This window comes from Erinaceus europaeus, chromosome 16 (assembly GCF_950295315.1).
Source record: "Erinaceus europaeus chromosome 16, mEriEur2.1, whole genome shotgun sequence".
Classification (NCBI taxonomy): Eukaryota; Metazoa; Chordata; class Mammalia; order Eulipotyphla; family Erinaceidae; genus Erinaceus; species Erinaceus europaeus.
This window is the reverse complement of record NC_080177.1, coordinates 5,788,210-5,810,192: the sequence shown is the minus strand read 5'-3', so window position 1 is coordinate 5,810,192 and position 21,983 is coordinate 5,788,210. Positions and strand designations below refer to the sequence as shown.

The following is a 21,983-nucleotide window of genomic DNA, read 5'->3' as shown; positions in this document are numbered from 1 at the left end:
AGAGAGAAAGGGAGAGACAGAGAGAGAATATACCAGAGCACTGCTCAGCTCTAGCTTATGGTGCTGTTAGGGATTGAACCTGGGACCTCAGAGTTTCAGGCATGAAAGACATTTGCATAAGCATCAAGCTGTCTCCCAAGCTCTTTATTTTAATTATTTTTATGAAAGAGAGAGAGATACAGAGGGAAACTAGAGCCCTGCTCAGCTCTGGCTTATGGTGGTGCTGGGGATTGAACTTGGGGCCTCGGAGCCTTGGACAGGAAAGTCTTTGGCATAACCATTGTGCTCTCTCCCTGGCCCTCTCTTTTTGTCATGTTAATGTAGTACTGGGGAGCAAACACGTGCTCTACCACTGAGCTGCCTCCCCGGCCCAACTCATATGTTTATAAGAGCTAGAGAGCAGGCTGGGGAGATAGCACAATGATTATGCAAAACTTCTTTTATATCCAAGGCACCAAAGGTTGGTTGCAGGGTCAATCCCCAGCTTCACCATAAACCAGATCTTTGCAGTGGTCTGCTAAAAAAAAAAAAATATATATATATATATATATATATATATTAAATAGGGCTGGCAGAATAGCTTACTTGGATAGTAAGCTGCTTTGCCGTGTGCACGACCTGAGTTTGAGCCCAGCTTCCACTGCTCTGAAGGAGGCTTTGGTGCTGTGGTCTATCAACGACTGCCACCTCTCCAGATTCAAAGGGGGTCTCGAAACTTGACATCAGGCTCAACCTGACGCTGTTGACTGGCTACGGAAGAAGGGCAAACGCTAGAAGAAGAAGACAGTTGTTGGGACATGTGTAATTTTTTTAAAAAAAATTTTGTATCACCTTTATTTATTGGGTAGAGACAGCCAGAAATCGAGAGGGTAGGGGGAGATAGAGAGGGAGAAAGAAAAGAGAGATGCCTGCAGCCCTGCTTCACTACTTGCAAAGCTTTTCCCCCTGCAGTTGGGGACAGGCTTGAACCTGGGTCCTTGTGCCCTGTAACACGTGTGCCACCACCCGGCCCCATGTGTAAAATTTCTCAGTTTCTTGCAAAACACTCTCACCACCACCCCCGCCCCACCTAGACCCTCCTCCACCACCCTGCACCAGGACCTGCAAGCCTTTTACCCAAGAGCCTTCACTTTGGTGTAGCACACCCAATCCAGTCCAAGTTCTGTGTTGTGAAAAACAACAAATTTTGGCTTGAGACTCAGAACCTTAATTTTAGTCTGTCCTCCTCCGGGAGTGATGTGGTAGTCTCTTACCTAGAGAGCTGAAAGTGAGTCTGGTCAGTGACTCACCCAGTTACTATGTACAAGGACCCAGGTTCAAGCCCCGGATCCCTACCTGCAGGGGAGAGGCTTTGTAAGCTGTGAAAGAGTGATGCGGGTGTCTCTCAGACTCTGCCCTCTCTGTCTCTCCCCTCTTATCTCAATTTTGGTCTCTATCCAAAAATAAATAAAATACATATATATTTTTTTAAAATTTATATTTATTTATTTATTTTCCCTTTTGTTGCCCTTGTTGCTTTTTATTGTTGTTATAATAATTATTATTGTTGTTGTAACTGATGTCGTCATTGTTGGATAGGACAGAGAGAAATGGAGAGAGGAGGGGAAGACAGAGAGGAGGAGAGAAAGACAGACTCCTGCAGACCTGCTTCACCACCTGTGAGGCGAATCCCCTGCAGGTGGGGAGCTGAGGGCTCGAACCAGGATCCTTATGCCGGTCCTTGTGCTTTGCACCATGTGCCCTTAACCCACTATGCTACCTCCTGACTCCCTATAAATAAAATATTTCAAAAAAATTTTTAAATAAAGAAGGGAAGAGACAAAGACTGGGAGATGGCACACCCACTAGAGCACACACATGTTACCATGTGTCAGGACCCGGGTTCAAGCTCCCACCTGCAGGGGATAGGGTACAGGTATCTCTCTCTGTCTCTGTTCCCTCTCTGTTTCTCTCCTTCTGTCTCTGTCGAACAAAGAAAGAATGAATAGCCTCCGGGAGTGGTGGAGCCACCGTGTAGGCACTCAGACTTGGCGACAACCCTTGTGGCTGATAATAAATATCATTAAAACAAAAGAAAACAAAAAGGAGAGTGAGATTCAGCTGCGGTGGATTGAGAACTGGGCAAAGAGCCACAGACTCGGAGTGTTTCTGTCTAGGATGCTGCCCCGCGTCTCACTTCCCCCAGAAGGCTGATGTTTCAGTCCTCCCTTCCTTTACCTTAACCTTCTTGTTGGAAGCCTTCAGGTCAAAGCCTTAAGCCTTGAGGTGACTGTTGTGTTAGCTTTCTGCTCTAGGGCACTGAGAGCCAAATGTCTTTCTGTCTCATCCCCTTCACTCCCCCACCACCCACCCCCCCAGCCTCCCCAGATCTGGCCATTCCCTGAGTCCCTCTCCCCCCCCCCCCCAGTCTCTGGAGAACTGGCCATTCCCTGAGTCCCTCTCCCCCCCCCCAGTCTCTGGAGAACTGGCCATTCCCTGAGTCCTTCTCTCTCCCCCCCAGTCTCTGGAGAACTGGCCATTCCCTGAGTCCCTCTCTCTCCCCCCCAGTCTCTGGAGAACTGGCCATTCCCTGAGTCCCTCTCCCCCCCCCCCAGTCTCTGGAGAACTGGCCATTCCCTGAGTCCCTCTCTCTCCCCCCCAGTCTCTGGAGAACTGGCCATTCCCTGAGTCCCTCTCTCTCTCCCCCCGCCCCAGTCTCTGGAGAACTGGTCATTCCCTGAGTCCCTCTCTCTCCCCCCGCCCCAGTCTCTGGAGAACTGGTCATTCCCTGAGTCCCTCTCTCCCTCCCCCCCTCAACCTCCCCAGATCTGGCCATTCCCTGAGTCCCTCTCTCCTCTTGCTGTCATTTCCACACTGACACCTTCCAAGACCAGACTGGGACTTTCCTCCTGAGGCCTTAGGCACTGCTGGGCCTCGCCACTTGCTGTCAGTCTGAGGCCAAGGTGTGTTTCCCTGGGGCTGCAGTCTCCCAGAGCTGTGTCACCTCTGCCCCAGCACCCTGTGTGCTCCTCTTGGGGTGGGTGGCGGGAGGGTTGGCCTGTTCTCCCAGGGTCCACACAGAAGTTGCACTTGGGTGCTGACATGTTAGGGAGGAGAGTGTGTCTTGGCCTCCGGCCCCTGATGCTTCCCTCTCTCTTGTGTTTCAGGCCCGGGATGACATCCTCAACGGCTCCCACCCCGTGTCCTTTGAGAAAGCTTGTGAGTTCGGTGGATTTCAAGCCCAGATACAATTTGGACCTCACGTGGAGCATAAACATAAGCCTGGATTTTTAGAGTAAATGTTTTTTCTTTTCTCTTCTTCTCACTGTATCTCTTTTCTTTCCTCCTCCTCTCTTTCTCTTTATCTCTCTCTCTCTCCCTATCTGTCAGAGCACTGCTCAGTTGTAGTTTATTGGTGGTACGGGGGATTGATCCTGGGACCTTGGAGCCTCTCAGGCACCGAGTCTTCCACATCACCACTATGTCTTAAAAGTCTTCTTTGAGCTTCTTCCCAAAAGGTACACCCCAGGGCAAGTCAGTGGCAAGCGCCTCTGCTTTCACCCAGTTGAACTTGTGATCAAGTTTGTAGACTTTGTGGGAAACCAAGGCTCAGGACTTCGGTGTGGGGGTGATGACAAGGGCTGTCTGTGCAGGGTTCAGCCTGCATGGGGTCCCCTCTAGACCTCAGTCTGCTGTAGCCTCCCTCCCCCACAGCCCCACAGCCATGGGCTACAATTTCAGGGGTAGGAGATACTCATTTCCTCAATCCTAAGAAACTTGTGCCTACCTGGGACATCCCTTCCCAGTCCTGGGCCACGTTTTACCTCCTCCCACCTCTTTTTTTTTTTAATGTTTATTTATTTATTTTCTTTTTGTTGTCCTTATTGTTTTTTATTGTTGTCGTTGTTGGATAGGGCAGAGAGAAATGGAGAGAAGAGGGAAAGACAGAGAGGGGGAGAGAAAGATAGACACCTGCAGACCTGCTTCACCGCCTATGAAGCGACTCTCCTGCAGGTGGGGAGCTGGAGGCTTAAACCGGGATCCTTACGCCGGTTCTTGCACTTTGCGCCATGTGTGCTTAACCCGTGGCAGTACTGCCTGACTCCCCTTCCACCTCTTTTTAAGACTCTTGTAACTAGAGTAACTTGAGTGTTACAAGAGAGAGGATCACTTTCTTTATTATAATCTTAGTAAGTCAGCAGCTGGGCAGTGGCACACCTGGTTGAGCACACATGTTACCATAAGCAAGGACCCAGGTTTGAGCCCCCACTCCCCACCTGCAGGAAGAACATTTCACCAGCAGTCATGCAGGTCCACAAGTGTCTTATCTTCTTCTCTCCCTCTCTTGTCTCCCCCTCTCGAATTTTTTTCCTGTCCCATCAAATTAGGTAGAAAGAAAAAAAAAAATGGCTGCAAGGAGCAGTGAATTCATCATGCCCCAGTGATAACCCTGCTGACATTAAAAAAAAAATAATCATAGAAGGAGACCACTGCCCTTTCCACTTGGTCTTTGGCTCTCATTTACAAACTGATGGAGGGGAGTTTGTTTCCCCTGACTCAGTACTTGGAGTTTAGAAGCAAGCTAGCCTGGCAGGTCCACCAGTGGCTTAGGGCTGGGTTTCTAGATCAGTCCACCACCCCCAGCTGCTCTTGGTCTTAGGCCTCCTGTCCCTCTGCTGAGATCTGGTCTTCTCTATTTTTTTAATAATTATATTTATTTATTTATCTATTGGATAGAGACAGCAAAAAAAAAAAAGGTTAGGGGGAGAGAGAGAGAGAGAGACACCTGCAGCCCTGTTTCACCACTCATGAAACTTGCCCCCTGCAGGTGGGGATCCGGGGCTCAAACCCGGGTCCTTGCACACTGTCACCTGTGCTTCCAGGTGGGCCACCACCCAGACCCCAGGTCTGGTCTTCTCCATTGTGTTTTATATATTTCTTCCTCTGGTGGCATTCTTTTCCTTTATCAGCTCCCACGACCACTTTTCTGCTTCCTCTTACGACCCCTGGGCGGAGCCAAAGAATGAAAAAAAAAAAAAAACACAGGGGAAAAATCACTCCGGAGATTTTTTTCATATCGATCGCCATATTGATCACGGCACTTTTCTGTCAGGGACTGGCATGGTCGATACAGTGCTGTCACCCAGCATGTGGCTGTGTGGTGGCTTCCGCCATGGGGGCCGGATACGCATGCTGATGGGGAAGGTGTGTCAGCTTCTTTGCAGGATCCGCTGTGCTGAGTCTGTCCCCTGGTGTCCCGTATTGCAGTGTCCTGATAGGAGATGACAGTAGGGTTGCTTATCTGGCCCTGGACCCCCCTCCCCCCCCACACACACACCTTCCTTTTCCCCCCTGGCGGAAAGTAATTGGGACCAGCATGTCCCCCCAGAGTCAGAAGGAAACCAGACTTTTTCTCCTGGTGACAGAGACGTTCTAACCAGCACACTGTTTGTTCTACACCAAGTTGTTGCCCGGGCAACCCTACTCCTGCACTAATCAGACTCAGGGAGTCGTTCTAGAAGGATGCTCGGTGCTGCCGTAGGCTGTGTGTGTGTGGACTCTGGGACTGTCTCTGAGCAGGTGCTGTGACTGCCTTGGTTCTGGATGCTCTGAACAAGTAAATCTGGCCAGCTGCTTCTCAAGACTTCTCCTACCTGCCCCACTGGCCTGGCTTCCTTGGGTGGGGGAGGCGGGAAGGTTCTGCTCTGTGAGCCCCCTCAGATGCTTTGGGAAAGGGCTGACACACACCATCTCTCTCTCTTTAAAAATTATATTTATTGGGAGCTGGGTGGTAGTGCAGCGGCTTTAGCGCACATGACACGAAGCGCAGGAACGGTGTAAGGATCCTGATTCGAGCCCCCGACTCCCCACCTGCAGGGGGTCACTTCACAAGCGGTGAAGTGGGTCTTCAGGTGTCTTTCTCTCCTCCTCTCTGTCTTCCCCTCCTCTCTCTATTTCTCTCTGTCCTATCCAACAACAACATCAACAACAATAAAACAACAAGGGCAACAAAAGGGAAAAAAAATAGCCTCTAGGAGCAGTGGATTTGTAGTGCAGGCACCAAGCCCCAGCAATAACCCTGGAGACAAAAAAAAAAAATTATTTAAAACATTTTTATTATCTTTACTTATTGGATAGAGACAGCCAGAAGTTGAGAAGAGAGGGGAGACAGAAAGGGAGAGAGACAAAGAGATACTTGCAGCACTGCTTCACCACTTGTGAAGGTGTCTCCTTGCAGGTGGGGACCAGGGTCTTGAACCCAGGTCCTTGTGCATTGTAGCCTGCACTCAACCAGGTGCTCCACCACCCGGCCCTGCCCCATCTCTCCATCTCTGACTAACGTCCCCATTCTCACCTTCCTTTCTCTCTCTTTCTTCTTCTCCTTCTCCTCTTTCTCCTTTTCCTTCTCCTTTTTTTGACATGCGTTGTTTCCTCCAGGGCTTAATTAGTTCTCGGCGTCCACCTAGCAGTTTCTAGCACCATAGTCCGTGGGCTCAGGACACGAAAGGCCTGCGGCACCAGCTGTGGGGTTAGTGTGAGAACGTGCACCCTCCCTCTGACTCCAAATGAAAACCAGCTTCCTGTGCCTGCCGGCACTGCCTTTCCATATGAATTTGATTTATTTTTCCATCAGACCAAATGGAGCCTCCGTAATGAGGCATTTTCCCTTAATGTCCATGTTTAGTTGTGCATGGGTAGAACTTCCTTTTTTATTTTTTTACATTTTTTTCATATTTATTTATTTATTTTCCCTTTTGTTGCCCTTGTTGTCTTTTATTTTTGTTGTAGTTATTATTGTCATTGTTTTGATGTCCTTGTTGTTGGATAGGACAGAGAGAAATGGAGAGAGAGAGGGGGAGAGAAAGATAGACACCTGCAGACCTGCTTCACCACCTGTGAAGCGACTCCCCTGCAGGTGGGGAGCCGGGGGCTCGAACCGGGATCCTTATGCCGGTCCTTGTGCTTTGTGCCACCTGCGCTTAACCCGCTGCGCTACCGCCTGACTCCCACTTTTTTATTTTTAAAGAGTATCTTTTAAATTTTTTAAATGATTATCTCTATTTATTTATTGGCTAGAGACTGTCAGAAATCAAGAGGAAGGGGGAGACAGAAAGAAAGAGGAACAAAGAGATGACTGAGCCCTGCTTCACCACTCGAAAGCATTTCTCCTATAGGTGGGGGCCGGGGGCTTGAGGATGATCATCTCCTCATAATTAAAACCAATACAGCAGGGCCCGGTGCTGGCTCACCAGGTTAAGTTTACACATTACCATGCGCAAGGACCCGGGTTCAAGTCTCCAGTCCCCACCTGCAAGGGGAAGGCTTCATGAGGAGTGAAGTGGTGTTATAGGTGTCTGTCTATCCATGTATCTATGTATATATCTATGTGTCTGTGCTATCTCCTTCTTCCCTCTCAATTTTTCCCTGTCTCTATCCAAAATAAATAAAAGAAAAATTGTAAAACTAAATAATAATTATATATGGCAAGGTCACATCCCCTGGTTGTATGTTGGGGAGTCAGAGCCTGTCTGGGGGGGGGGGGTTCATGTCTGCGCTGCCCCAGATATGACTGGGCTCTATCTTCCAGCCCCTTTCTCTCCATATGCTTTTGTGTATAATCACTGCTTGAACATTTTTACTGAATCATAAGTTAAAAAAAAAAAATATATATATATATATATATATATAATAGGGAGTTGGGCGGTAGTGCAGCGGGTTAAGTGCATGTGGTGCAAAGCTCAAGGACCAGCATAAGGATCCTGGTTCGAGCCCCCAGCTCCCCACCTGCAGGGGAGTCACTTCACAGGTGGTGAAGCAGGTCTGCAGGTGTCTGTCTTTCTCTCCCCCTCTCTGTCTTCCCCTCCTCTTTCCATTTCTCTCTGTCCTATCCAACAACTACTACAACAATAAAAGAAGGGCAACAAAAGGGAATAAATAAATAAATATTTAAAAAGAAGAAAAGAAAAATATATATAATCATAACAGAGTGACCCTCTGGTCAGACTTGTCACAGAGCCAAATGGCAGATTCAGTCAGGAAAAAAGAGTTCAGCCACAGACCTTCTGGCTGGGTTTGGAGGGCCATTGGGCAAGTGTGTTGCTTTTCATTTAAAAAAAAAAAAATCTTTACTCGAATTCAAGATAGTGCAGAGTTTAAAAAAACAACTCTTTTTTTTTTCCTCTTTCTTCAGACCTTTAAGTCCTTTCTGAGCCCAGAGGTAGCTGCTTTAAAGGCACTGGTATAGAATAGGAAAAATCAGAGGCCAAAGGTTTTCCAGGGAGATTTTTCAGGGAGTTGAGGTCAGGCTTACTCCACGTCCTCTGCTCCGTGGGTGGGGGCAATGGTCAGGAGAGAGACTGATGCAGGATCTAGGAAGCCAGAATGTGTCCAGTACTCTCAGATCGGTTCTGCCCCCTCCCCCTGATACATCTCCTCTCCCCCGAGTCCCAGAAAGACACAGTTTTATCAGAGCATGAAAGGAACGCAACAATCTAGTGACCAGATACATGCTGATGATGTTATTATGGAGAGTGGCAGTGTGGCTGTTGCCAACAAATCCTAATCTTACTAGAGTGTTGGGTTGTGGGAAAAGCCATGACGTGTTTCTGCGCAGAAGAATGTAGAAAATCACCTCTAGCCTTTTCTGACAGCCTGAGGTCTGTTTAGGTGCAGAGCAGCCTGTAGGGACTTCAGTGGGTTGTTTCTAGAAAGGAGGTGAGAGTACGGTGCAAAAACCATGTTGGTCGGAGAATTTGGCCAAAGAGGAGGTGCATGTAGAGAGGCGTCCGCTCTCAGGAGAGCAGCGACCAGAAGCAGAAATGCCTGCCCTCGGGCCCCATAGAGACAAGGCAGAGGGGGCCCGGCAGAGACGCACCCAGTGAAGTGTACACATTGCCACTTGCGAGTACCCGGGTTCAAGTCCTCATTCTCCACCTGCATTAGAGAAACTTCAGGAGCAGTGGAGCGAGAGTCGACGGTAGCACAGCAGGTTAAGCGCACGTGGCGCAAAGCGCAAGGACCGGCGCAAGGATCCCGGTTCGAGCCCCCGGCTCCCCACCTGCAGGGGAGTCGCTTCACAGGCGCTGAAGCAGGTCTGCAGGTGTCTGTCTTTCTCTCCCCCCTCTGTCTTCCCCTCCTCTCTCCATGTCTCTCTGTCCTAGCCAACAACAATGACTTCAATAACAACAATAATAAAACAACAAGGGCAACAAAAGGGAATAAATATTAAGAAAGAAAATAATAAAAGAAGAGCAGTGGAGCAAGTGCTGCAGGTCTCTCTCTGTCCCCCCTCCCTTCTCAATTTCTATCTTTCCTATAAAAAGAAAGGAAGAAATGAAAGGGAAGGAAGAAAGAAGGGAGGGAAGGGAACGAAAGGACAGAAAGGAAAGAAAGGGAGAGAGATGGAGAGAGAAAGGGAGGCAGGGAGAGAGATGGAGAGAGAAAGGGAGGGAGGGAGAGAGATGGAGAGAGAAAGGGAGGCAGGGAGAGAGATGGAGAGAGAAAGGGAGGCAGGGAGAGAGATGGAGAGAAAAAGGGAGGGAGGGAAGGAAGGAAGGAAGGAAGGAAGGAAGGAAGGAAGGAAGGAAGGAAGGAAGGGAAAGCAAGAGAAAAGCAGGAGAAAAGTCTGAGGTGCTCAGAGTCGGAGCAGGTGGGCGTGCTGGCTCACTGACGTGGTGTGCGGAGGCCTTGGGACAGCTCTAGCTGAGGTGTGGGCTGTCCTCTGCGTGCGTCTCAGTTACTTATGTTACTTGATGGGGAGTCATGGATTGCATACAGTTCCGGACACCTTGCTACAATTTCTCATCTCAATGCGATGAGTAAAACACTTTGACCCGCCCCCAGTTTAAGTCCTTTGCCGACATCATGCTCCTTTCCTTTCCCTCCTTCCCCAGAATCCTTTGCGCTGGCGGGCCTACTCTGTGTTTCAGCAATTCCTCTCTCCTGGGGGTATAAAAGAAGCAAGCACCCCTCATCCAAAAAGATGTCAGTACATCTGTGTTCATACAGCATGATTTGTAATCACCCAGACTTGAAGCAGACCGACTGCCCGAAAACAGTTGAGTATCTCAGAAAACTGTTTATCCCCAGTGGAAATACTACTTAGCTGTTAAAAATAACCACAGCTTCACATCTTGGCTTCATCTTGGATGCAGCCTGAAATAATCATGTTAAGTTGACATAAGCCAAAAAAGAGAAGGATGTATGATTCTTTTGTTTTTTAATGCTTTTATTTATATATTATTAGATAGAGACAGAGAAATTGAGAGGGGAAAGGGAGAGACAGAGAGACACTTGCAGCCCTGTTCCACTACTCGTGAAGCTTGCCCCCTGCAGGTGGGGACCAGGGGCTTGAACCTGGGTCCTTGTGTGCTGTAATGTGTGCACTTAACCAGGTGCGCTACCACCTGGCTCCTGGATGTATGAACCTTTTAACATTCTCCATATCAGAGATGTTCTGTGTGATTAAATGTTGGGAAACAAACAGTGATCATCTGAAAGACTAGAAAGAGGCAGTAACCTCCTGCAAATCAGTGGAGGAGAGGGTGAGACAGACTTAAAGGGCCAGAGAAAAGGTTAAGCACTTAGAGGGCCAGAGAAAAGGTTAAGCACTCAGGAAGTTAGTTGCAGGCGACAAAGAGACAACTGGCAAGATGACTCATGGGGCAGGGTTGAGTCCTCACCCCCTAGGGAAAGCTTCAGTGCTGTGGTATTGTTCTCTCTCTCTCTCTCTCTCTCTCTCTCCTGTTTCTGTTTCTTTGTATCTCAAAAAAGTCAGGCTACAGAGGTAAAGCCCTGGCAGGCACAACAACAACAATAATAATCAATTAAAAAGCTGTAAAAGAGGAATGTTTAGTCTCGCACAAAAGGGACTTTTTATTTTTTTGCCTCCAGGGTTATTGCTGGGGCTCCATGAATCCACTGCTAATGGAGGCTGTTTTTCCCCTTTTGTTGCCCTTGTTGTTGTTGTTATTGCCAGATAGGACAGAGAGAAATGGAGAGAAGAGGAGAAGACAGAGAGGGGGAGAGAAAGACAGACACCTGCAGACCTGCTTCACCACTTGTGAAGTGACTCCCCTGCAGGTGGGGAGCCGGGGGCTCGAACCAGGATCCTTATGTTGGTCCTTGCGCTTTATGCCATGTGTACTTATCCTGTTGGGCTACCACCCGGCCCCTACAAAATGGACTTTTTAAGGTAAACAAAACAAAACAAAAGTAGAGCTAATGAAGGTCACAGAAAAGCCAGAGTGATTCAGCAGGAGGCTTTCTTTTTGGTGAACCAGCGACATTACTGGCCAGGGTTAGAGGAGATTTTCAGCTACACGGTGTTAGCAGGCTAGTCTGGCTTACCTCCCTTAGAGAAAGATTGGTAGAACAAGAACAATAATAATAATAATAATAAGACGACAGTAATGACAGGGAGATATAGTAAATCACAAAACTGTGGGATTTTTTTTTAAATAAAAAGTTGAAATGTGGAAACTTCAGATAAATTGGATTGATTAAGAAAAGGCAGAAGTAAACCCTAGTAGCATGAGAATGAGGCAACCCATCACAGAGATGTGGAAAAGGAAGAGGGAATTTAGAGAAGACAGGTCACTGGAATGTCTGGAGAGAGCTATAGTCTTGAAGGAGATGGTACTGTCAGTTTAAAAGGTGTCACTCACAACAACAACAACAAGGGCAACAAAAGGGGAAAAAAATGGCCTCCAGGAGCGGTGGATTCATGGTGCAGGCACCGAGCCCAGCAATAATCCTGGAGGAGGGGAAAAAAAATAATAAAATAAAATAAAATAAAAGGTGTCAATCCCCAAACAATAAAACCTAAACTAAGTTCAGATTGTTTTCAGAGAGAAGAGAAAAATAAACGTGCGTTTCTGGACTCCACACTAACAGACTCATAAACCCCAGATTGAACATGGGGCACAGTAGGCATTCAGGCAGAGTCTAGCTATCATCTCCACAAAACTCCATCAAACATGGAGAAGTGTGAGTTGGTGCTAAATCGGGTTTCTTCCAGCCACACAGAAGTCATTCACTCAGCACTTGCTGAACGCCTTCCTCAAGCAAAGCACCAGATGTCGGCAACAGAGCAGGGCAGTCCAACCTTCCTCTCTCTGTGGCTCTGACATTCTGGTGCCAAAGCAAATGAGAATAATATCCAGTGAAATATCCGGCAGAGAAAGAGAAACAGTTTAAATTAGTGGAAAGAAGAAGCCATCCTTTGTTGTAGAATATGATTCGCCCCACAGAAAACCCACACCATCGACAGAGAAATGTCATAACAGGTTAAGCAAGACCCCTGGAACTAAGACCATTATATAATAGCTGAAAGCATCCTTATGCAGGATCAGCAAGCAGAGAGTGTGACTGTAACAGGGATGTCGTTCATAGCAGTCATTGAACTACAGTTCACCTAGGAGTGAAGCTATCTGAAAGCCTAGCAAACCTGAGCCGCACAATGAAATAGGTTAATGGAGAGCACACTAGGTCTGAGGAAATGGAATTACCTGACAAGTTAACTAGTTGTTAAAAAACCAGCTCTGGGGAGTCGGGCGGTAGCACAGTGTTGGTTAAGTGGAGGTGGCACAAAGCGCAAGGACCAGTGTAAGACCCCGGTTCGAGCCCCCGGCTCCCCACCTGCTGGGGAGTCACTTCCCAGGCGGTGAAGCAGGTCTGCAGGTGTCTTGTCTTTCTCTTCCTCTCTCTGTCTTCACCTCCTCTCTCCATTTCTCTCTGTCCTATCCAACAACGACAACAATAAAAAAATAAAATAAAACAACTCTATGTAATTTTATAAATTCAGACCAATGCCCAGCAAAGTTCCACAAATAAGGAGAAAAACTAGGCTTGAAATGAATAACAGGGATCTCGATAAACCAGAAGAGTTAAATATGGATTACACGAGGCTGGAAAACAGCCAGGGGTGGTGGAAGCTACGTGAGAGACTCACGTCACTGAGCCAGTTCCCTTTCTGAGCTGCGCGTAGCAAAATGCTCCTATTGGCCAGGAGTGATGTACCAATTCTACCCCTATCACAATTAAAAGATGAAGGGACCAAAAAAAAAAAAAAAAAAAAAAGACATCTTGAACGCGAGGGAAGACTGAAAGAAGAAATTTGCAGTTTACAAGTGTTTATTATCAAGACCGAATTAGTATCCAGAAAATATTGAAAAATTAGGGGAGAAGGGAATTGAACAAGAGATCACTCCCGAGAGTGATAAGCTTTATCAGAAGAGGCACGTCAGCTGGCTTGTAAAGATATGTTAAAATATTCAGCTTCCCAAGGGATGCAGACTACAATATCAATAAGGACAAAGTGTTTCCTATCTACCCAGCGGACACACAGATTCCAGTGGAGGAAAACACCAAAGTACTTTACTGAGAAAAACAAGACACTCTGAGTCAGAGCCTGTTGTATATGCTTTGAAATGCCCATTGAAAACACACACTTTTAAATGAAAACGCGCAAAGAGAAACCCCCCGTTTTTTTTGTTCATAAACCAATTCAAGGAGATGTAGAAACATGAGGAAATATGCCTAGATGCTGATTCCAGGAAGCTGAGAGCCTTTATGGAGAGAGACGAGGGTGGTCGGGATGGAGTCGGTGAAGGCTGTCATCTCCGTGTCTGTGAAAACAGACGTGACCCAGTCAGGACAGCCAGCCAGTGCACCTTTCTCCATTATCTTCTTTTTAGAAAGAGACAGTTGTAGTGGGAAGGGTGTGACAGGAACTTTGCTTTTGTTGACTCTGATAGAATGTGTGGCCGATGCAGAATAAATAGGTGTCCGAGGTTCGGACAAGAAGGTCCCTGGGCTGCATGTTTCAGGAAGGACCCAGGAGGTAGGGAGCCAGCTAAGGAAATGGCCCCTGTTTAATCACCAGGGCTTGCTCTACCCGTTTGCTCCTTCCTCACAAGTAAGCAAAGCAATCCAGGGGAGAAATCTCTTCTGAGGAAGTATTTTGAGCGGACTTGAAAATGTAGTGTCTCCCCTCCCCGCCCAATTCTCCACAGTTCCACTGTCAACAGGCCAGGCTTTTGACATGGGAGGAGGTCTTGAGTCAGAGCTGCTCCTGTCATCTGTTTGAAAGCACGGCCTTGCTGTGGAACTGTGCTTCTGGATGCTTCTGTGGGAATCCTCTGGCCATGGACTCTCTGCCTTCATGATAGCCATGAAGCAGGTATTTCAGCTTTTGTGTTGCACCAGCTCTGTCTTACCTGACCTCTTCAGTTCAGGAACGTTTATTTTATTTGCTTATTTTTAAAATTTAGATGATTTTTTCTTTATTGGGAGGGGAATGAATGGTTTAGAGTCAACAGTAAAATGCAGTTGGTACCTCAGTTTTCCACATAATGCTCTAACCCCCACCTATGTCCTCCTCCTCCATCCTGTCCTGAACCTGAACCCTCCCCCTACCCCAGGGTCTTTTACTTTGGTGCAATACACCAACTCCAGTCCAGGTTCTACTTCTGTTTTCCCTTCTGATCTTGTTTTTCAACTTCTGTCTATGAGTGAGATCATCCCATACTCATCCTTCTGTTTCTGACTTACCTCATTTCACATGACTCCTTCAAGCTCCATTCAAGATGGACTGAAAAGGTAAAAATCACCATTTTAAATAGCTGAGTAGTATTCCATTGTGTCTATAGACCACAACTTGCTCAGCCACTCATCTGTTGTTGGACACCTGGGTTGCTTCCAGGTTTTGGCTATTACATATTGTGCTGCTAGGAACATAGGTGTACACAGATCTTTTTGGTGGGTGGGTACATAATACTAAGCGCAAGGACCTGTGTAGGGATCCAAGTTTGACCCCAGCTCCCCACCTGCAGGGGGGACGCTTCATAAGTAGTGAATCGGGTCTGGAGATGACTGTCTTTCTCTCTCCCTTCCTATCTCCCCCTCTACTCTCAATTTCTCTTTGTCCTGTCCAATAAGTTGGGAAAACAATGACCTCCAGGAGCAGTGGATTTGCAGTGCTGGCACCAAGCCCCAGTGATAACCCTGGAGATAAATTTTTTTTAATTTTTTTAAAAATAATTTTATTTATTTATTTTCCCTTTTGTTTCCCTTGTTGTTTTTATTGGTGTTGTAGTTATTATTGTTGTTGTTATTGATGTCGTCGTTGTTAGCTAGGACAGCGAGAAATGGAGAGAGGAGGGGGAGAGAAAGACAGACACCTGCAGACCTGCTTCACCGCCTGTGAAGCAACTCCCCTGCAGGTGGGTGGGCAGTTGAAGGCTCGAACCGGGATCCTACGCCAGTCCTTGTGCTTTGCGCCTTGTGCACTTAACCCGCTGCGCTACTGCCCAACTCCCGGTAAAAAAATGTTTTGAACTTATTTTTATTTTATTTTAATGAGTTAGATATAGAGAAAAAGATACAGAGAGAGACCAGAGCACTCCTAGGCTCTGGCTTATGGTGGGGCTGGGGATTGAACCTGAGTCTTAAGAGCCTCTGGCATGAAAGTCTTTTTGCAGAACCACTATGCTATCTCCTCAGCCCTTACCTTTTTTAAAAAAAATATTTATTTATTTATGTATTCCCTTTGGTTGCCCTTGCTGTCTTATTGTTGTTGTTATTGATGTCGTCATTGTTGGATAGGACAGAGAAAAATGGAGAGAGGAGGGGAATACAGAGGTGGGGAGAAAGATAGGCACCTGCAGACCTGCTTCACCACCTGTAAAGTGACTCCCCTGCAGGTGGGGATTCGAGGGCTCGAACCGGGATCCTTAACCCCGGTCCTTGCGCTTTGTGCCACCTGCACTTAACCTGCTGCGCTACTGCCTGACTCCCAGCCCTTAACTTTATCTATGATTTTTTTTTTCCTTTTCATCTTACGTGGTTTCCCCCTCTCTCGCCTCCATCAACCAGCTTGTAATGTCTCCTGTTTGGTGCCTTTCTTCTGGCTTTTCTGGTTTTGCAGTTATGGGCCATGAGTCACGTGTACAGAACCAACCCCGGGGAGCAGCTCTTGTAGATCAGAACCTACGTTAAGTCCCGCCTGAACTTGCAGGCCTCTCACATACCCTAGGGGAGAGTGCTGGCTGGCCTGCCCACGCGTGCAGGGAGGGTCTGTTACCCTGAGTTGTAGGACTGAGGGCTGTGCACAGCTGGCCTTTTACAGTGGGCTCTGTCACGGAGGAAGGCGCTGGCTGGGGCTCTGCTTCGCCAGAGGAGTTTGCTTAATTAGGAGAAAAGTCCCCAATCGGCGCTGGCAATCTGACCCCTCGGCTCAGAGAGGGTTTGGCTGGCTGACACATTCCGGATGCTTGGGAACCTTCCTCACAGCAGTGACTGAGCTGGAGCTTCTGCTCCCCCAGCAGGCAGGAAGGACAGATAGACAGACAGGCAGACAGACCACCTGCTCCTATCGGCTCCATGCACACTCACTGGGGAAAAACAACACTGGACCCCTGTCCTCCAGCACACACCCACTTCCTGTTTCACATCCCTTAGGACCAGCTCCCTGTCGTCAGTGCTCACAACACCTGCAAGTCAGGCAAGGCTGCTTGGCAGAGCCTGGAGCCTGGGCAGCTCACTCGGGGCAAAACACGTGGTACAGTTCCTCGTCACGCCAGGATAGGTGTCGTCTCTTCCATCGTCACACACCAGGCCCCAGAGCCCTCCCCACACCCCTCTGCTCTCCTTTCCCAGAGTCCTTTGCCCGGGTGCAAGACCCCAGACCCAGTCCAAGTAGTATTTTGTATTTCCCCTTTCTGTTCTTTTTTCTTCAGTAATGCTTATGAGTGAGAGCGGCCTGGATATTCATCCTTCTCGCTGTTGGTTTTTCATTGCCTGCAGGATTACACTGGCGCTCAGTGCTAGCATGGTTATTCCACCACTCCTGCTAACTATTTTTCCTCTTGTCTTTATTTCTATTTTTATTTAATAGCACAGAGAGAAATTGAGAGGGGAGGGGGAGGTAGAGGGGGGAGAGAAAGACACCTGAAGACCTGCTCACCACTCCTGAATTTCTCCCTTTGCATGTAGGGAGTGGGGGTTTGAACCCAGGTGCTTGCACGCTGTAATTTGTGCATTCAAGCAGGTGTGTCACTACCTGGCCCTCACCCTTCTCTTTTTTGGCATATCTTGCTTGATGTCATCCCTTAAATTCCTTTGGATCAACTCCATGCAGGAGGAGGTGAAGAAGATGGCTCTGTCATTCTTAAACAGCCAAGTAGTATTCCATCGAATATCACAACTTTCCAAGCCACTCGTCTGTTGTTGGAATCCGTGGCTGCTTCCAAACTGGGGCGCTCATCAATTGTGCGGCTGTGAACTTTCTTGCTGTAAAGGTTCAGTATGCTCTGCCAGACCCCTGGCCCCCTCCACCTGCTGGTTTTTTTTATTATTATTAATAACAGACATGGGGGTGAGTGGAGAGGGGAGCTTTCTTGGATGCCAGAGCACTTCCATATGGTGCTGGGGCTCAAACCCAGACCACGTTCATGACAAGGCATGTACCCTTCCCAGCTCTCCAGACCCTGGAATGTTTTAAAAACCAAGCCCTGCTAGCATACAGTTTCATCTACAGGGACTTCTTAATTTTTTTTGACAGAAAACTTTAAAAAAAAAACTTTGCAAAGTGTGCGTAAGTAAAAATACTGTCTTTTTATTTTATTAAAAAAAGTTTAAATTATCTTTATTCATTTATTGCATAAAGACAGCCAGAAATTGAGAGGGAATGGGGTTATAGAGATGGAGAAAGAGAGGCACCTGCAGCCCTGCTTCACCACTCAGAAAGTTTTCCCTTTGGTGTATTCACCAACGGGAAAGACTCTGGGGTGGGGAGACGGGGGAGGGTTCAGGAACGTGATGGCAGAGGAGGACCTAGCGGGGGTTGTATTGTTATGTGGGAAACTAGCAAATGGTATGCGTGTATAAACTACTGTATTTTACTGTCAACTGTAAAACATTAATCCCCCAATAAAGAAATTTTAGAAAAAGAAAGAAAAGTTTTCCCCCTGCAGGCAGAAACCGGGGGCTTGAACCTGGGTCCTTTATCATTGTCATCTGTGTGCTCAGCCAGGTGCACCACCGCCTGAGCCCCTACGTCTTTTTTTTTTAAGTTTTTTTTACTTTATTTTTACTTGATAAAACAGAAATTGAGAAGGAGTAGGGAGAGAAGGAGAGACAGACATCTGCAGTCCTGCTTCAGTACTCATGAAACGTCACCCTGCAGGAGGTGGGGACCAGGGACTCGAACCCGGGTCATTGTTTGTGCATGGTAATACATGCACTTAACCAGGTGCGCCAATACCCGGCCCCAACTTTGTTTTAAATATTTTTATTTGTTTTAATGAGAGAGATAGAGGGAAAGGTACAGAGAGAGCCCAGAGCCCTGCTCAACTCTGGCTTCTGGTGGTGCTGGGGATTGAACCTGGGGCCTCGGAGCCTCAAGCATGAAAGTCTTTTTGCAGAACCATTATGCTATCTCTCAAGCCCACTGCAGAGGCATCTTAACGCCCAACAGAACCAGCAAAAATTCCTCAATCTTTAAATACCAATCTGTGTTCATTTTCCTCCCACTGTCTCAGAAACACCGTGGGTGCTTCCTTTATATTAGAGCCCAAACTAGGCTTACAACTTAGCTTTTATTTTATTTTTTTAAATTTTAAAATTTTTTTAATATTTATTTATTCCCTTTTGTTGCCCTTGTTGTTTTATTGTTGTAGTTATTATTATTGTTGACATCGTTATTGGATAGGACAGAGAGAAATGGAGAGAGGAGGGGAAGACAGAGAAGGGGGAGAGAAAGATAGACACCTGCAGACCTGCTTCACCGCCTCTGAAGTGACCCCCCTGCAGGTGGGGATCCAGGGCTCGAACCGGGATCCTAACTCTGGTCCTTGCGCTTTGCGCCACCTATGCTTAACCCACTGTGCTACAGCCTGACTCCCAGCTTTTATTTTTTTTCCTTAATTTTTTTATTGGGGGAATTAATGGTTTACAGTCAACTGTAAATACAGTGGTTGGCACATGTGTAACATTTCACAGTTTACTACAAAACACTCTCACCCCCGCCTAGGTCCTTCTGCACAATCTTGTACCAGATCTGAAAGCCCACCCCACACACCCCTGAGAGCCCTTGACTTTGGCACAGTGCACCAACACAACTATTTTTAGTGAATGTGTATTTTCAACAGCTTCACTGAGCTCAAGTCTGCCTATTAGAGAATTCGTGTCTTTTTTTTTTTCAGAACGTACAAAGCGTAGGTTTTCAGTGTATTTATAAATAAGTGTGTGAAAGCGACACCATAAACTAACTTGAGAGCAAGCCCCTCATCCTGAAATCGACCCTGTGTCCAGGACACCTCCCCCCACCCCCATCCCCAGTCTTGCCGCTACAAATTCTTTCTGTGTTTGTTTGGAACATGTTTCTGTAAATGGGATTGTAAAAATCAGTCGTGACTGGCTTCTTTCATTTTTTTCATTTCATTTTTCATTGCTGCCTTTCTTTTTTGAATTGTTGTTGTTATTGATGTTGTTGTTGTTAGATAGGACAGAGAGAAATGGAGAGAGTCGGGGAAGACAGAGAGGAGGAGAGAAAGACAGACACCTGCAGATCTGCTTCACCGCCTGTGAAGCGACCCCCCTTGCAGGTGGGGAGCCGAGGGGTGACTGGCTTCCTTCAGCCCAGTGTTCCGTGTCTCACCGCAAATCCCTGTCCACTGCTAAATGATGTTCCGTTGGGGAGGGACGAGCCACATTTTGTTTATGAAATTACTGATTATTTGATTTGTGTGGGGCTTTTATGAATAACACTGCTGTGAACATCTGTGTGCGGGGGGGCGCGTTCACTTTTCTTATGTCTGCGCCTTGGAGGGTAGTTGTGTTAGTGTGTTGCGGGGACAGCAAAGCGCTCTGCACACGACCTGCCACGCCTGTCTAACCCACGAGGGTTATCACCAGGATTTGGTACTGTGGATATTTTTTTCCTTCTGTTTTTTTTCTTTCTTTTCTTTATAGAGAGAGAAATGGGAGGACAGAGAGAAAGAGAGACACCTGCAGCACTGCTCCACTGCTCAAGGAGCTTCTCCCTCCCCGCCCCCCCACACACACACAGGTGAGGACCAGGGGCTTGAACCCAGGTCCTCAGGCTTGGTAACGTATGCACTCTCGTGTCACCATATGCAAGGTGCTACCTTCAAGCCCCTGGTCCCCACCTGTAGAGGGGACACTTCATGAACAGTGAAGCAGGGCTGCAGGTGTCTCTCTGTGTCTCTCCCTTTCTGTCTCCCTCTCCCCTTCCCAATTCCTCTCTGTCCTGTCCAATAAAAGAATAAAAAACAAAACAAAACATGTGTACTCTCTGGGGTGAGCTCTCTCCTGGTCTCTCCACCTACTTTTAAAATCGTGTCTGAAACTTCGTGCCCTGACCCCAGATTGTGAAGACCTGCTCCCGTATTCCCTTTGAAGTGTCTTATAATTTTAGTGCTGGAAGCTTGGTAGTGACCCAGTTGGAGTCTTGGTGTGTGGTTTGAGGGAAGGAAGCCCACTTTGTTCCTGACCTCCTTTTTTTTTTTAAATTTATCTATTTATTCCCTTTTGTTGAAATTTCTTATGTTGAAATTGGGATGTTTTATATCCTGGTAGGGTACCCCCCCCCTTTTAATTTTTTCTTATTGTTGGGCTGTTGGGAAAATCATGCCGTGATTTTCTATGCCAAAATGCATCCTGACTTTTCCAACAGCTCAACATTCTGTAGAGATCTTGCTGGTGTCCTTCTGTATCGATGAAAATGGCTCGTAGTTGGTGCAAGACTCTGGTGCTATCAGTCAGGGGCACATGTTGTGTGGTTTTAACATGCTGATAAAAATTGTCACAGGTATTGTATTTATCGTTGAATGTTGTCGTTTTCGACGGGTTAGGTTGTTTTCGCCGGGCTGGCTTCACGGGCGGGTAACAGATGACCCGGGATTCATGGCTGGGTTGTATGTAGTATCTCTTTATTCATGCAGGACGCAGCACAATCTAAGATGAGCTAAGCTAAACTCAAAGTACAGTACTGTAAAACTCACAATGCTGTCTTTATATATACTTGCCAAGTAGGGTGGAAACAGGGTGTGACATAGAGAGGGTGGAGAGAAAAGTGACTGGTGACAATCAGTGTGTGACAAGGAGAGGATCAGGTTGTGACAAGGAGGGGGGTGGAGCAAAAACATATCATGAAACAGTGGGGATTGAACCAATGCCCTGGAGGGAGGTGCTTGTTAACAGCAGTTATATAAATAGAATGAAGTGGTTATGTAAATAGAATAGTGTTAAGCAGGGGGGATTTAAACCAAATGAAACAGAAGGGGTCTCATGCATACCAACAATTCCCCCTTTCTTTTTAACTAATGGCCATTGTGGGGTGAACAGAAATGTATATTGTACAGGCGTTTTCAAAAGAACTGGCATATGACATGGAAAACAAAATAGGCGAGCAGCAATAACTAGTGGAGCTTTTCTTGCCTCAAAGGGCAAGGCCTAGCATGCGAAAGGGCATTTCTTGCCTCTGGGAGTGCTTCATGCCTCTGGGGGCATCTCTTGCCTCAAAGGGCAATTCTTGCCTCTGTGGGCATCTCTTGCCTCTTGGGGCGCTTCATGCCTCTGTGGGCATAACCTAATAAGGAGGGGGAGTTTTCTGCCTCTGGGACAGAGCCTGCAGGCGAGGGGACATGGTCTATAAAGTCTCAAGGCAATTGGCTGAAGTTAGTCTTTGAGAAACACAGCTGTGTGTACCAGTAAGTCCGATGGAGGTGTCAGTCCAAAGTAGCTGACCACAGAAGAAAATGTCAAAGGATGAAACGCTGCACGTCTGTCTCGATGGGGAATGTCGGCCACCAGAATTCTGCTTTTCTGTAGAGAGTGAGCTTTGGAGTCTGTGAATCTGTTTCTTCAGGTCGTGCCAGGTTTTATCATTGGTTTCCGGGGGCGATGTCAGAGAACCGGATCCAAATGGATTTCCAGGAATTCCATTTGAGTAGATGCTTTTTCATGTGAAGACTTTGACA

At 47.2% G+C, this 21,983-nt stretch overlaps 1 protein-coding gene across 9 annotated transcripts in view; it reads left to right on the top strand.

Moving 5' to 3' along the window:
- The window catches only part of TLN2 (talin 2), a 414,501-nt gene that overhangs the window by 213,167 nt on the left and 179,351 nt on the right, over positions 1-21,983 (top strand). For all 9 annotated transcript variants that reach the window (XM_007533899.3, XM_060174397.1, XM_060174399.1 and 6 more), the window contains one exon: positions 3,147-3,274. In XM_007533899.3, coding sequence (XP_007533961.1) covers positions 3,147-3,274 — 128 coding nt within the window. The remainder of the gene's footprint in view (positions 1-3,146; positions 3,275-21,983) is intronic.